This window comes from Hippichthys cyanospilos, chromosome 22, assembly GCF_059441005.1.
Source record: "Hippichthys cyanospilos isolate Australia breed blue-spotted pipefish chromosome 22, RoL_Hcya_1.0, whole genome shotgun sequence".
Classification (NCBI taxonomy): Eukaryota; Metazoa; Chordata; class Actinopteri; order Syngnathiformes; family Syngnathidae; genus Hippichthys; species Hippichthys cyanospilos.
In genome coordinates this window covers 6,516,053-6,528,510 of record NC_142390.1, presented here as the reverse complement: position 1 = coordinate 6,528,510, position 12,458 = coordinate 6,516,053, and the positions used below count along the sequence as shown (strand labels likewise).

General features: G+C 42.4%; 1 protein-coding gene across 4 annotated transcripts; it reads left to right on the top strand.

Moving 5' to 3' along the window:
- The first annotated feature begins 17 nt into the window (after nucleotides 1-17).
- On the top strand, nucleotides 18-12,242 carry brd1a (bromodomain containing 1a). 4 transcript variants are annotated; one of them, XM_088406786.1, is made up of 13 exons: nucleotides 18-631; nucleotides 1,774-3,181; nucleotides 3,995-4,151; nucleotides 4,234-4,362; nucleotides 4,440-4,568; nucleotides 5,112-5,421; nucleotides 5,588-5,899; nucleotides 6,502-7,029; nucleotides 7,928-8,054; nucleotides 8,136-8,269; nucleotides 9,559-9,668; nucleotides 9,753-9,907; nucleotides 11,228-12,242. In XM_088406786.1, the coding sequence occupies exons 2-13, from the start codon at nucleotides 1,791-1,793 to the stop codon at nucleotides 11,409-11,411; spliced, it is 3,666 nt and encodes a 1,221-aa protein (XP_088262912.1). In that variant the 5' UTR covers nucleotides 18-631; nucleotides 1,774-1,790; the 3' UTR covers nucleotides 11,412-12,242. The 4 variants fall into 4 exon arrangements, with proteins under 4 accessions (XP_088262912.1, XP_088262913.1, XP_088262911.1 ...); XM_088406787.1 differs by having other exon boundaries at nucleotides 19-631; nucleotides 4,231-4,362; nucleotides 6,565-7,029; XM_088406785.1 differs by having other exon boundaries at nucleotides 20-631; nucleotides 4,231-4,362; nucleotides 6,505-7,029.
- The last annotated feature ends 216 nt before the right edge of the window (nucleotides 12,243-12,458 follow it).

Below are 12,458 nucleotides of genomic sequence, written 5' to 3'. Positions count from 1 at the left end.
CACGAATACACACTAAAGTGTCAGATTTCTTTAAGGATTTTGAATGAAAACTGGTTGCCATAGCGGGGGGTTGTGTTGTTTTACGAATTAATAAATAACGTAAGCGTGCCAGCTATGTCATATTTGTTGTTCAATCAAATGACCCAGCGCATGATGGGAAGTAAACTCACCGCGGTTGCTAGCGTTTGCTGCCTCTCTCGGGCGCTTTGTTTTCGAGTTTATCTTTGTTTATGTTGTTTGGCGTCGTCCAAAGATTGCGTGACAGATGGGGCTTTAGTGTGAAATACGACTCGCTCCCAACATGACTTCCAGCGTCACGCGTCGAGCGCTGCGTGCGGTGGGAGTTGTCTGCTGAAAATGCATTGTTGTGCTGGGGGGGTGGAAGAAGAGCCGTCCGGGCTGCCGCCGCCGTTGCACTCGGGTTTTTACGATTATGAATTATTCGTTAAAACCTATCTCCAGCGCGGAGGGTTGTCGCCGGGACCGAAGTAGACACATCGCAGTGTAAACCATTGCATTAAAACGCCGAATTGGATGAGAACTCGGCGGACGGAAACGAAGCCACTTAGCAGGCCGTGTCGCCATTGCTTTGTAAGGCTGCTAGCGAGCTAGCACTGTTCGACAAGTGAAGGTATGTGCTTCTCACTTTATACCATTCATTGCAAAACACCGATTTACGATAAAATTACTGTGTAACGTCCAAACTTTGTACCATCAAATATTTCATTGAGTTTGACTTATTTGTGGTGGGCCCGTAGCTCTTTGTGCTAGCGCAAGCTAGCGCGCTAATGTTGTTAGCCACTCTGCTAACACGAGATAACTAATCAATTACTGTACTGTAGAGGCTGGCTGCAGTGTCAAACGTGGACAAGTGCAAACTTGTCCAATGTCCCCCTCCCGTTGCGCTGAAATGCTTCCGTGCACACGCACCGTTGCAACTTTGCAAACTTTTTTTCTTCTGCATAAAAAAAAAAAATACTGCAGTGTTTTACATCCAACGATCACAAAAGATTTTCACCCATATGCAGTCCTCAAGTCGAGCTTGCAAATTGAGTTTCTCAGAGTGAAATGTGATTTAGTTGAACACAGAGCTGTTACACTACACGCCTCACACAGTTCTGCTTATAAATGGTAACAAGTGGACGCACAGGTAATTGTACGTTGTGCCATCTAGTGGAAGATCATTTCATTTTGCGGCTTGATTTTAATTACAAAATATCTCGTTGGTCTGTTTTTGTGGCAGAAACTATATATAGCCAAAGGCAGAAAGGACAATAATAATAATCTTTGGCCTTTTCTTTTGGTGTGTTAAATCTTAAGATGCTCCAGATGCCTATAGTCCTATATGGGAGCAGACTACTATTGTGTTGAATCAAAATGAGACATTTGTAAACATCTATTTACCTTGGCAAACAATGAGCAACTTTTCTGCAGATTTTCTGACAAGTCAAAGAGCAAACCAATTTATAAATACCTTTTCCACAGTGTGAAAAAGGAATCCAAATCAAAACACATTTGAATTTGTGTGTCCATGACAAAGTATATAATAAATAATCCACTCATTAGATATAATACGTATACAGACATGAAAGATAATTTGTTACCATTACTTGCTTTACATGTCCAAATTATGTTTAATGGTTTAAATCTTTCTTTCGAGTCAAAAATCTAACTTAACTGGACTGGCTGTGAATGAGGAAACAAATACACATCTAATAATGCTATTATTTGTTACTTGTCGATGGTAATTATGATGCGTGTATTTCTCTGCAGAGGCGCGGACTACCAAGATGAAGAAGAAAGCCCGGAACCACCGCGTCTCGGCCCCCGCCAGGCCTCCGTCGCCCATCAAGCCCTCGCCCAACAAGCAGATCCTGACGTACGCCCAGGCGCAGCGCATGGTGGAGTTTGAGTTGGACGGACGCATCCATCGACTCAGCGTCTTCGACCGCCTGGACGTGGTCTCGGACGGCGATCCCGTGTTGCGGGAAATGTTGGAGCGTGCCAACGACAAGGAGAACGCAGACAAGCCGCAGGCGCAGGTTCTGCTCAGGTCGGTCCGATTGAAAAACAACCAGGAGAAGAGAAAGGCCGCGCTGGGCATCACCGCTCAGAAAAAAAGCGGCGGGCATCCCGTCGTCGCCGATCCCGGTCCAAAACTCCCAGAGCCGAAATTTCGCACGGTGGAATATAACCTGCCAGCGGTTCCCAAACGCCCTTCTTCTTATTACAAATACGAAGAAAAGACAGAGGAGGAGCTGGACGAAGAAACGGAATACGACATGGATGAGGAAGATTACGCCTGGCTGGATTTGGTCAACGAGAAGCGGCGAAGCGAAGGCGCCAGTCAGGTCTCCTTCAACGTCTTTGAGTTCCTGGTGGACCGCTTTGAAAAGGAGCTGTACCTGGAGGGCTTGGATCGAGGCAGCGAGAAGCAAGCCTCGGTGGACGAGGACACGGTCTGCTGCATCTGCATGGACGGCGAGAGTCACAAGGACAACGTCATCCTCCTGTGCCGCGGCTGCAACGTGGCCGTCCACCAAGACTGCTACGGCGTCCCCTACGTTCCCGAGGGCCGCTGGCTGTGCCGCCACTGCCTGCAGTCGACCACGCGGCCCGCCCGCTGCGTCCTCTGCCCCAGCACGGGCGGCGCGGTTAAAAAGACTGACGACGACCGCTGGGGCCACGTGGTGTGCGCTCTGTGGGTCCCCGAGGTGGGCTTCTCGGATTCCACCTTCATCGAGCCCATCGATGGCGTGCGCCACATCCCGCCCGCTCGCTGGAAACTCACCTGCTACCTCTGCAAAGAGAAAGGTGTCGGCGCCTGCATCCAGTGCCACAAAGCCAACTGCTACACCGCCTTCCACGTCAGCTGCGCCCAAAAAGCCGGCCTCTTCATGAAGATGGAGCCCATCAAGGACCTGACACTATCCGGCCTGCCTACCTTGTCGCTTAAAAAAACCGCCTACTGTGGCGCTCATACGCCCAACGGCTGCATCAGGAAGAAGCTGGCCATTTATGACCAGGCCACACCCAAGAATGGCACGTGCGCTAAATTGGACAAAATTAGAGGAGCTGCGCAGTGGAGAGGCAAGCACAAGAAGAAGGCCAAGAAACCCGAAGCTCATGTTGAAAGTGAGCCGCCGGCTTCTGCTGCTGTGCCTACATTTCCTGCTCACAGGTACCGTGCTGACCAGTCTGCCACTGTGCCGACCTAAATCATCAATTTCTAGTCCAAATTAGGCAATTCACACTTAATCTAACTCCTACTAACTCTTTTCAAACTTACCGTATTTTCCGTACTACTAGGCACATCGGATTATAAGGCACACGTTCAACGAATGGCCTATTTTAAAACTGCTTTACCTAATTTATAAAGCGCATAGAATAGAAGCTACAGTTGTGACTGGGGTTGATTTTTGCATCCACGAGATGGAGCTGCAACAAAACAATAAGTCAGTCAAATGTTTACAAAAGACAATCAGAAATGATGAATAAAGAATGGCGGAAAATACCTCTTGTTTACATTAAATGACTTTTTTAGATCACAGGTGTCAAAATTCCAGTCCTCGAGGGCGGGTATTCTGCATGTTTTACAACCTCCTCTCTCAAACACATCCGATTCAAATGATGAGGATCATTTTCAAGTTCCTGGAGAGCTGGCTGATAAGTTAAATCATTTGAATCAGGGGTGTTTTGGTCTGAGATAACGAGAAAACATGCGGGATACCGGCCTTCGAGGACTGGAGTTTGACACCAATGATTTAGATCAATGCCGTATTTAATTGTAAAAAAAAGATACATTTATCACTGAAATGCAAAGGTAAAAATCTACATGGCGTAAGTTATTTTATTTTTCTTTCCCCAAAAATAAAAACTCGTGGCTTATGGGCTGGATGTGACTAAAAGCTTAAAATCCTGAAGGCCACGGACAACGGTCTACTCTTTTTTTCACGTTGAATTTAATTACACCCCCTTCCCATCTTCTGGCCAGATTACAAACCATTCTCAACCAGGTGTCTGTCCAGAAAAAGAAAGCCTTTGTGGAACTGGTTCTAAATTACTGGACCCTTAAACGGCAGTCAAGGAACGGGCTCCCATTGATCCGCCGTCTGCAGACAAGCCTGCAATCTCAGAAGAACGCGCAGCCGGTTTGTCCGTCAGTCGTTCACAACGCGACTTTTTGAAGCACTTTGTGGTGAAATCCGTCCGCTTGTTTTTCCCACTCAGAAGCAGAGCGAGGAGGAAACGCGGGCGTTGAAGGAGCAGCTGAAGAAGTGGCACCGCCTCCGGCACGACCTTGAGAGAACCCGGCTCCTGCTGGAGCTCATTCGTAAGCGAGAGAAGCTCAAGAGGGAGGAGGTAATTTGGAAAGTTATTTAAAAAAAAAAAAAAAAACGAAAAAAAAAACAGACTGATGTTCCTTTGGCTTGTTGTAGTTAAAGTTCCAAGAGAGCCTGCTGGAGATTCAGCTCACTCCGTTAAGCATCCTGCTTCGAGCAGTTTTGGACCAGCTACTGTCAAAAGACCAGGCCAGGATCTTCACCCAGCCAGTAGATGTCAATGAGGTACCCCTTTTAAGAATAACGCAGTAAAAATGTCACAGCTCTATTTTTTTTCTCTCTCCATTGAATACATTTTTTTTTTTAAACAAGATTTTTGTTACAATCAAAATTGTGTAACATGATTGGTACAGATAAATAAATGAATAAACACGTTAACATTCTTCTTAAATGGTTCTTAGTGCTCCGTCACTGCAAAGCTAATTTTAAGACACTGCACCGCAACTCCATGAATATCCACAAGGGGGCATGCTAGACTTGCGAAAAAAATCCTTTAAAATATTTATATATTTTCAAAAAAGCTTTAAATGTTATCACATTACACTCCTTGAAATTATACAGAAAGCAAGTTTCTTTAAATATCTTTACATTTGTGTTTTTGCTTCAAAATTGAGCACAGTCTTGACAGCAATCTTGTACGATCCAAAAATACTTCCTCCAATCATCTCCCAGAAGCGGGCAGCATCAGTAAATTTCAGTACATATATTGGTTTAAAGAATATGAACGCGTCTTGAGTTGGATGACCCCATTTGGTATATTTCCTGCAGGTGCCCGACTACCTAGACCACATCAAGCGCCCGATGGACTTCTCCACCATGCGCCAGCGGATTGACGCCCAGAAATACAGCAACTTTGATCAATTCCAGGAGGACTTTAACCTCATAGTGGACAACTGCATGAAATACAACTCCAAGGACACCTATTTCTACCGGGCCGCCGTCCGCCTCCGAGATCAGGGCGGGGCGGTCATCCGGAAGGCGCGGCGAGACGCGGAGAAAATCGGCTTTGACCCGGCGAGCGGCATGCATCTGGAGGAGGCCCCCGAAATAAAGACCTCGTCTTTTTCGTGGGAGGATGGTAAGCCAAGCGCCGGTCAGAACTGTTTGGTTTGACTTCTTTTATAAATGACAAGTTGATTGACTCAGATTGTGTTCTTAGCTCTAGTTTCTCTCATTGATAATTCTGACAGAGGTTCTATTTCTCCCATGGCACAATACTAATGCACTTTTTCAATCTCCCGCAGTGGATCGCTTACTGGTGCCGGCCAATCGCAGCCATTTGCCTCTGGACAAGCAGCTGCAGCAACTTCTGGAGAAGTTTGACCTGACCTGCGCCATGAAGTCCAGCCCGTCTCGCAGCAAACGCATCAAGCTGCTGAAAAAGACCATCAATGACGTTCGCAGCGACATGAGCCTCAAGAGAGTCCAGCTCTCTCAGCATCACCATCATCACCACCACGGCGCCTCGTCGGCGGCCTCATCTTCATTGCCAGAAGATGGCGCCAAGCCCAAAGAGGAGAAATGGAAGCCGAACGGCCACTTGGCTGATGATGAGGGTATGGATAGAACATACAGTATGCTGCTCTATGTAGCCTATTTGTGTGCACTGCAAAAAAAAAAAATCTATTTTCATAGACCACTAACAGTAAGAGTATACACTGAGTACTCACATATACTGAGTACGTTTTGATAGATGCAATTTAATACAGTAACAAAAAATTGTGAACAAAATTTTCTGACAGTATTGCGCCAACTTCTGCGTAGTAGGACCAACTCCATTTCTATTACTATTTTTTTTGCTCAGCAGCATTTTACAAGTACCTGATACACTTAAAATCAAGTGCTTATTTAGCTGTTGGCTGCAGTAAAAATATTGATGATTTTTGCATTAGCAAAGATTGCATTCATAGGTTACAAAACAAAGCTATTCAGATCTTGTTTATAACTGACATGAATGCATGAATCACAAGCTTACTTGGAAACTTGGTCACTTGACAGAAAGTAGCAAAAAGTGCTTTTGATGTTTTACATGAAATTATCCAAATATTTATGTACAAATATTGACTTTTTACTGCTAAACTTGGCCAAATAAATGTAGTATCCCTTTAAATTTTAAACCCAGCTAGAGCTTAGTTTTGTTTTTTGTTTTTGCCCCCAGCAGACAAGTCCCTCCCGCCTAAACTCGAGCCCTCCGCCGCCCTCCCCCCTCTCATCCACTCAGACGCGGACCCCGAGCCCCCGACCCTCAAACCCATACACGATTGTGACGACAAAAGTCAGGGCAAGGACACGATGTTCGCCGGGGAGCTCCCAAATCCCGCGCCGCACATCAACGGCCACTCCCACAACCCCCTCCAGGATTCCTTATTCCACGGCGACGTCAGCATGGTGGCCACTTCCACTTTGGCCGAGCCGGCGGGTGAGGTCGACCGGCGCGCAGCCCTTCTCTTCTGCAAGTCCAACGCCGACGAGGCCGAGCGGAACGATTCCGAGGAGGAGGACGGCAGCGGCGACGACTCGCAGCTGGCTTCCAAATCCTTCCTGTCGGTGGTCATTCCCAGGCTGGAGACTTTACTTCACAGCAAAAAGAGGAAACATCTCGACAGCAGTCAGGAGGACCTCCAGGAGGACCTCCAGGAGGACCTCCAAGAGGACGGCAAGTCTCCTGGGAAAAGACTCAACATGGGTAAGGCGTGAATTAGCGCTGCCCGATAACGTCCGAAATAATAATCACGATTATTTTGGTCAATATTGAAATCACGATTGTTCATAATGTTTGGTCAAACACGTCTATTTATTGCCCTTTTTTAAACAAGCACTATATAAACAAGGCTTCAAGGCTTGATACTTAGAAATAATAATAAACTAAAATTAATAAAGTAGATAATTAAAGGCCAAAACTTGACACGCAGGGCAACACAGCTAACTTACTTGAGTGAAATAAAAGAAGCCTACTTAGAACCAAGCACATTATTTACTTTTGAGCAAAGTATAATCGATTAGCAGTCGAAATGTAATTTTCGGTCATTCCAGACCAATTTTTTGCCAATCGAATTTTTCAAAATGGGTCTCAATTGACAGCTAGCACTGTATATATTAGAAATAATGTGAGAAATTCAACGCCATTTCACACTGATAATATATTTGGGTGAGATAAACAGACTTTTCTAATGCAAAACATTGCCCCCTGGTGGTAGTGCTTGATTCGACATGTAGTCGAGCCGGCTTTTGATATGTTAATATCGCCGAGGATCAGCTTAATTGTGGCAACCACTATTGCGATTAAAATTCGATTAATTGTGCAGCCCTTGCATGTATTAGGAATGGGACGGGTCGCTTTTGTTACAGGCTCGTTTTTCATCTGCATCTGAGAAAGTTTAACATAATGCATGTAGCTCATTTGAGCATTTTTTTTTTTTTTTTGCAATGTTTACATACTCATAAGCCACTATGTTATTTATTTCCCTCAGAGGGCTTTGTCATCACATTTGGTGGAATTTTACTGTCATGTCTCAAAAAGTACATCCTGGGCTGTAGATGGCGCCAAATCATTGGGAAGTCACATGTAATTTGTGACCACTCAGGGCTATCGAGAGGTTTCCTGGGGGCGGAAGAGGAGCCGGGGCAGCCCAGTAGAGCCGCGGAGCCCCGACGACGCTGCGCCTCCGAGTCGTCCATTTCCTCGTGCAGCAGTCTGCCCGCTGGCCCCGGGTATCCCGCAAGCTGGCTTTTGCCGTTTCGGCCTTCTGAGGTCAGACACTAAGTGTTTTTTGTTTTTGTTTTCCTCTCCAGTGCAGTTCTCAGTCTTCCAAAGTGTGGGAAAGGCAAACCAGCCTTGTTGCGGAGAAACACTGTGGATGATAAGAGCCAATTAATTGCCTGCATAGAAAATGGGAATTTTGCCAAAGCTGCAAGACTCGCCGCAGGTTAGTTATATTTGCAGTGCGCTAAATTTTTCCTTCTAGATTAGTGTGTTCATTAAAAAAAAATAACACTGTGCATGAAATCCTGTACAGTAGATTTACACCTTTGCATACTTACAACAAATTTGTGCTTTTGTTTTTGTTTGAATGCCTTTAAAAAGCCCAGCTCATTAGGAAAGTAGTTGAAAGTTTAGCGAGGGTTACTGCAAAGTTTTTTTATTTTTTTAAATAAAATAATATTATTTAAAAATATATAAAAATTAAATAATATTTATTTTTATTTTTTTTATCATCTATAAGTCATTTATCTTGAGGGTAATTTACATTTATTTGGTGATACAAGATCATTTTTGAAATATGAAGCTATTCTGAGAATGTAGTTTGTAATGGCGGTGCATTTTAGACTATAACTATTGACCTTAAGGAAGGCATTCCCCTCATTTTTCTTATTTTGATTTTTTTTAAAAATTGTATACTCAAAACATTTTAAAAGAGAGGTGTCAAGTCGGTATATATCCTATACAATAATACTTTATATGCGATCCCATTAGTCCAATTATTTATATAATATATATATATATATATATATATATATATATATATATATATATATATATATATATATATATATGTGTTTTAGTCTTGTGACATTTGGCTTTACATGAGGGCTGAGCAACTGTGATGTCATTTTCAACTGACAGCAAGTGGCAAAATGGCCGCCGTCAATTTTTTTTTTTTGCCTTTTTATTAAAATAAAGTTTAGTAATGGGGCATTTACCAGCTCAGCCATGATTGGTCCTTACCTGCTGCATTGATAAACAGTGACATCATTTCCTGCCCTCTCAGAATTTAGCTGCCTAATTTATATTCCACTAAAAGTACAGAGTTCGGACTACCGGAGCTGCATATTATTGTTTAAACAAAAAAACAAGTTTGCGTCTGTACTGGATGACTTCATACAAAATGTAGCTAGCTTAGTTGACCGTAATAGCAGACTGTAAGTCTAAAACCGTCACGACTAATGTAAAAGTAATGAAGTGAAATTGAATAGAAAGTGATGACGCCTGAAGGTTGGAAACGGGCCCCCGTTTTGGTATCTGTTGGCAGTCGCCGTCGAGCTTGTGTCGTGGCGGCGGCCAAGCAGTCAACATCTGGAACTCCCTTCATTTTCCAAAAGTCGCTTTTGGCCGGTCAAGTGCAATAACTGAGTTTGAGTTTGAATTTGCTGGCTCCGACCGTCTTGTGCATGGCCCACCTGTATCCCGTTTGCGCTTGTGTTTCCGCTTCCGTAGAGGTTGGCAACAGCAATATTTGGATGCCCGCTAGCGCTTCAACAGTTGCGCTGGAACCGCTGAAGCTAGTTTGGGCCAAATGTAGCGGCTACCCCTCCTACCCTGCCTTGGTGAGTTTTTTTTTTTTTTTTTTGGCGGCAAAGAAAAAAGGAGAAAAAAAGCTGCATATGAAGTGAACGTGTGAATTTGCGTAGATCATCGACCCGGGCATGCCGCGCGTGGGCTGCCAGCACAACGGGGTGTCCATCCCCATGCCCCCCATGGACGTGCTCCGCATAGGAGAACAAATGCAGTACAAAGCCGACGAGAAACTCTACCTCGTGCTCTTCTTCGACACCAAGCGCAGCTGGTGAGTCCGTTTTTTTCATCGGCGTTTTGCCGCGGTCGCCGTTTTCCTTTCTTTTTAACGTCATTGAATCCCAAAGTCCCAGATATTTACTTGAGTTTTATATGCATAGTAATACCGCACAATGAAATTTCTTATTCTGCAGACTTCCCAGAGCAGATCACGTTCCACAAGCGAGCAAATAATAAAGTAGGCAATAACACAAAAACGTAATAGAGTAATAAGGGCAGTAACAATAAAGCACAAATAAATAGTCTCACATTCTGAGCATATTATGGACTAGATGGAGTGGAAGAAACTGTACATATGAGGATGATAGTGCAAAATATGTATTTAGCAGATTTCCTGCACCGTGCAGAATTTGTAAGGTGAAAGTGCGCATGCGGTTAAGGGAGTGGCGATGAGCCAGATTCGTCAATTATTTAAAGACTTAAAGTACTGAAGTTATTCGTTACAATACCACACAATGAAATTTCTTATTCTGTAGAATTCCCAGAGCAGACCACGTTCCACAAGCGAGCAAATAATAAAGTAGGCAATAAGTGACTGGCGATGAGGCGGGTTTGTGAATTATTTAAAGACTTAAAGTACTGAAGTTATTCGTTACATTAGGTTTTTCACCTAAAGCAACCAATTACTTTCGTACTTTAAGGAATTAGAGTACTACTTCAGGATTTTAATCGAAAGCAATCAATCCAATCAATTTTTAATCTAAAACAATCCATTACTTTATTACTTTAAGTCCATTAAAGTACTGTAGTAATTGATTACTTTAGGTTTTTAATCTAAAGATATCAATCTAATCAATTTTAATCTAAAGTAATCAATTACTTTAGACTTAAGTTCTTAAAGTACTAAAGTAATTGATTGCTGTCGATTAAAATCCTAAAGTAATCAATCAGTTTAGTACTTGAAGTCCTGAAAGAATTTGCTTACTTAATTACAGACAGCAATTGATTGCATTAGTACTTTACTACTAAAGTAATAGATTACTTGAGGAGTTGATCCGTTTTGTGCTTCTTTTTTTTTTTTACCCATTTTTTGGCAAACTTAGTACCTAAGTAATAATTACTCCAGTACTTGGATAAGTAAAGTAATCCTGAATTATGGTATTTATGATGGTATTACTTTCGTGCTTGACTATTGAAAGTATTATTTTACTTTACTTATTTCATATAGTGACAGCCATTTTTAGAACCTCTTGAGTGAAATGCTTGAAACATTTTTCATGTCTGGACTCCGAAGAAGAAAAACAAAAAACGCGCCAACGCCTGTTTGAATGAGTCTCTGATTTGTGGGCGTGTCTCTCTCGTTGGGTCCCAGGCAGTGGCTCCCTAGATCCAAGATGGTCCCCCTGGGCATGGACAAGACCATAGACAAGATCAAGATGATGGAAGGGCGCACGTCCAGCATCCGCAAAGCGGTGCGCGTGGCCTTCAGCCGCGCCATGAAGCACCTGAGCATCGTGCGGGACCAGCCGCTCAGCGACCTCAGCGACGTGGACTGACCCCGCCCGCCACCTTTCACTTCCTGACATTTCATTTGGCACCAGATTTTTATTTTTATGTCGTTTTTTTCCAACATTTCTATCACGGTGGCTTTTACATCGCTCGCCTTTGTATTTTGACTGTTCATATGTACAGATGCTCAACTAACTTATTTAGTAGTTTTGACCTCCATGAATGCTTTGTATTTATCCTTGATGACTCCAAGGGAAGAAGGCAAAAAAAAAAAAAAAGGTGCGAAATGCCTTATCAAGCAGATTAGGGCCCGAGTATTTTTTTTTCTTCTTCCCCGTTTTAAATTATTGAACTGTATTCTCAAACCTCTCTTTGGTATTAATCCTTTTGTATCAAATAGTTTGTCTATTTTTGTTCCTATATAGTATATTTATATGGTTTGAATACAATAAAATGCGTCTGATTTTGTGGACAAAAGAACCAAAAACTTTGCTACCCAGAATTTTTATTTATTTTTTTTGTTTTATTTGTTTTTGCAGATGTTCATCGAGATGCCTAAACTTGTTGCCAAAAAAAAAAGGTAATTTTTCTGTGACTTTATTTTGCTATATTTGTAGGGATATGTCACTGCACTAACTCACTGTAAATCATTTTCATGACTTTATATATTCAAGGAATGATGTGGAAATGTTCAAGTGGCACATTTCAAGTTGTCTTTTTTTCACTTGATTTTTTTAACGTTTTTTTGTAAACATCAGAATCCATTTTTTCTGGGTAGCATTGGTTTCGCTAATTTCGTTTTGTATTTAACCTTAGTTGTTTTTTATCAAATTGGATCAAAAAGCAAAAAAAAATACAATAAAATATACAGACATGAATACGGCTACGTGGAGTTTATTTAAACATGCATTTGAATTGTATTTTATATATATATATATATATATATATATATATATATATATATATATATATATATATATATATATATATAATTAATGAGGATTCTCTACAGCAGATTTCAAGAATGCATTCGTACAGGAGAATCCCATCTACAGGACGTATATTAAAAAAAAGAAAAAAAGGTTAGTCATTTA

Excerpts from the sequence above, each read along its gene's own strand:
- brd1a (XM_088406784.1), top strand. The coding sequence starts at position 1,791 with ATGAAGAAGAAAGCCCGGAACCACCGCGTCTCGGCCCCCGCCAGGCCT. Across the intron at positions 4,363-4,439 it reads AGAAGCTCAAGAGGGAGGAG|TTAAAGTTCCAAGAGAGCCT; the intron begins GTAATTTGGAAA and ends GGCTTGTTGTAG. Across the intron at positions 5,422-5,587 it reads GTCTTTTTCGTGGGAGGATG|TGGATCGCTTACTGGTGCCG; the intron begins GTAAGCCAAGCG and ends AATCTCCCGCAG.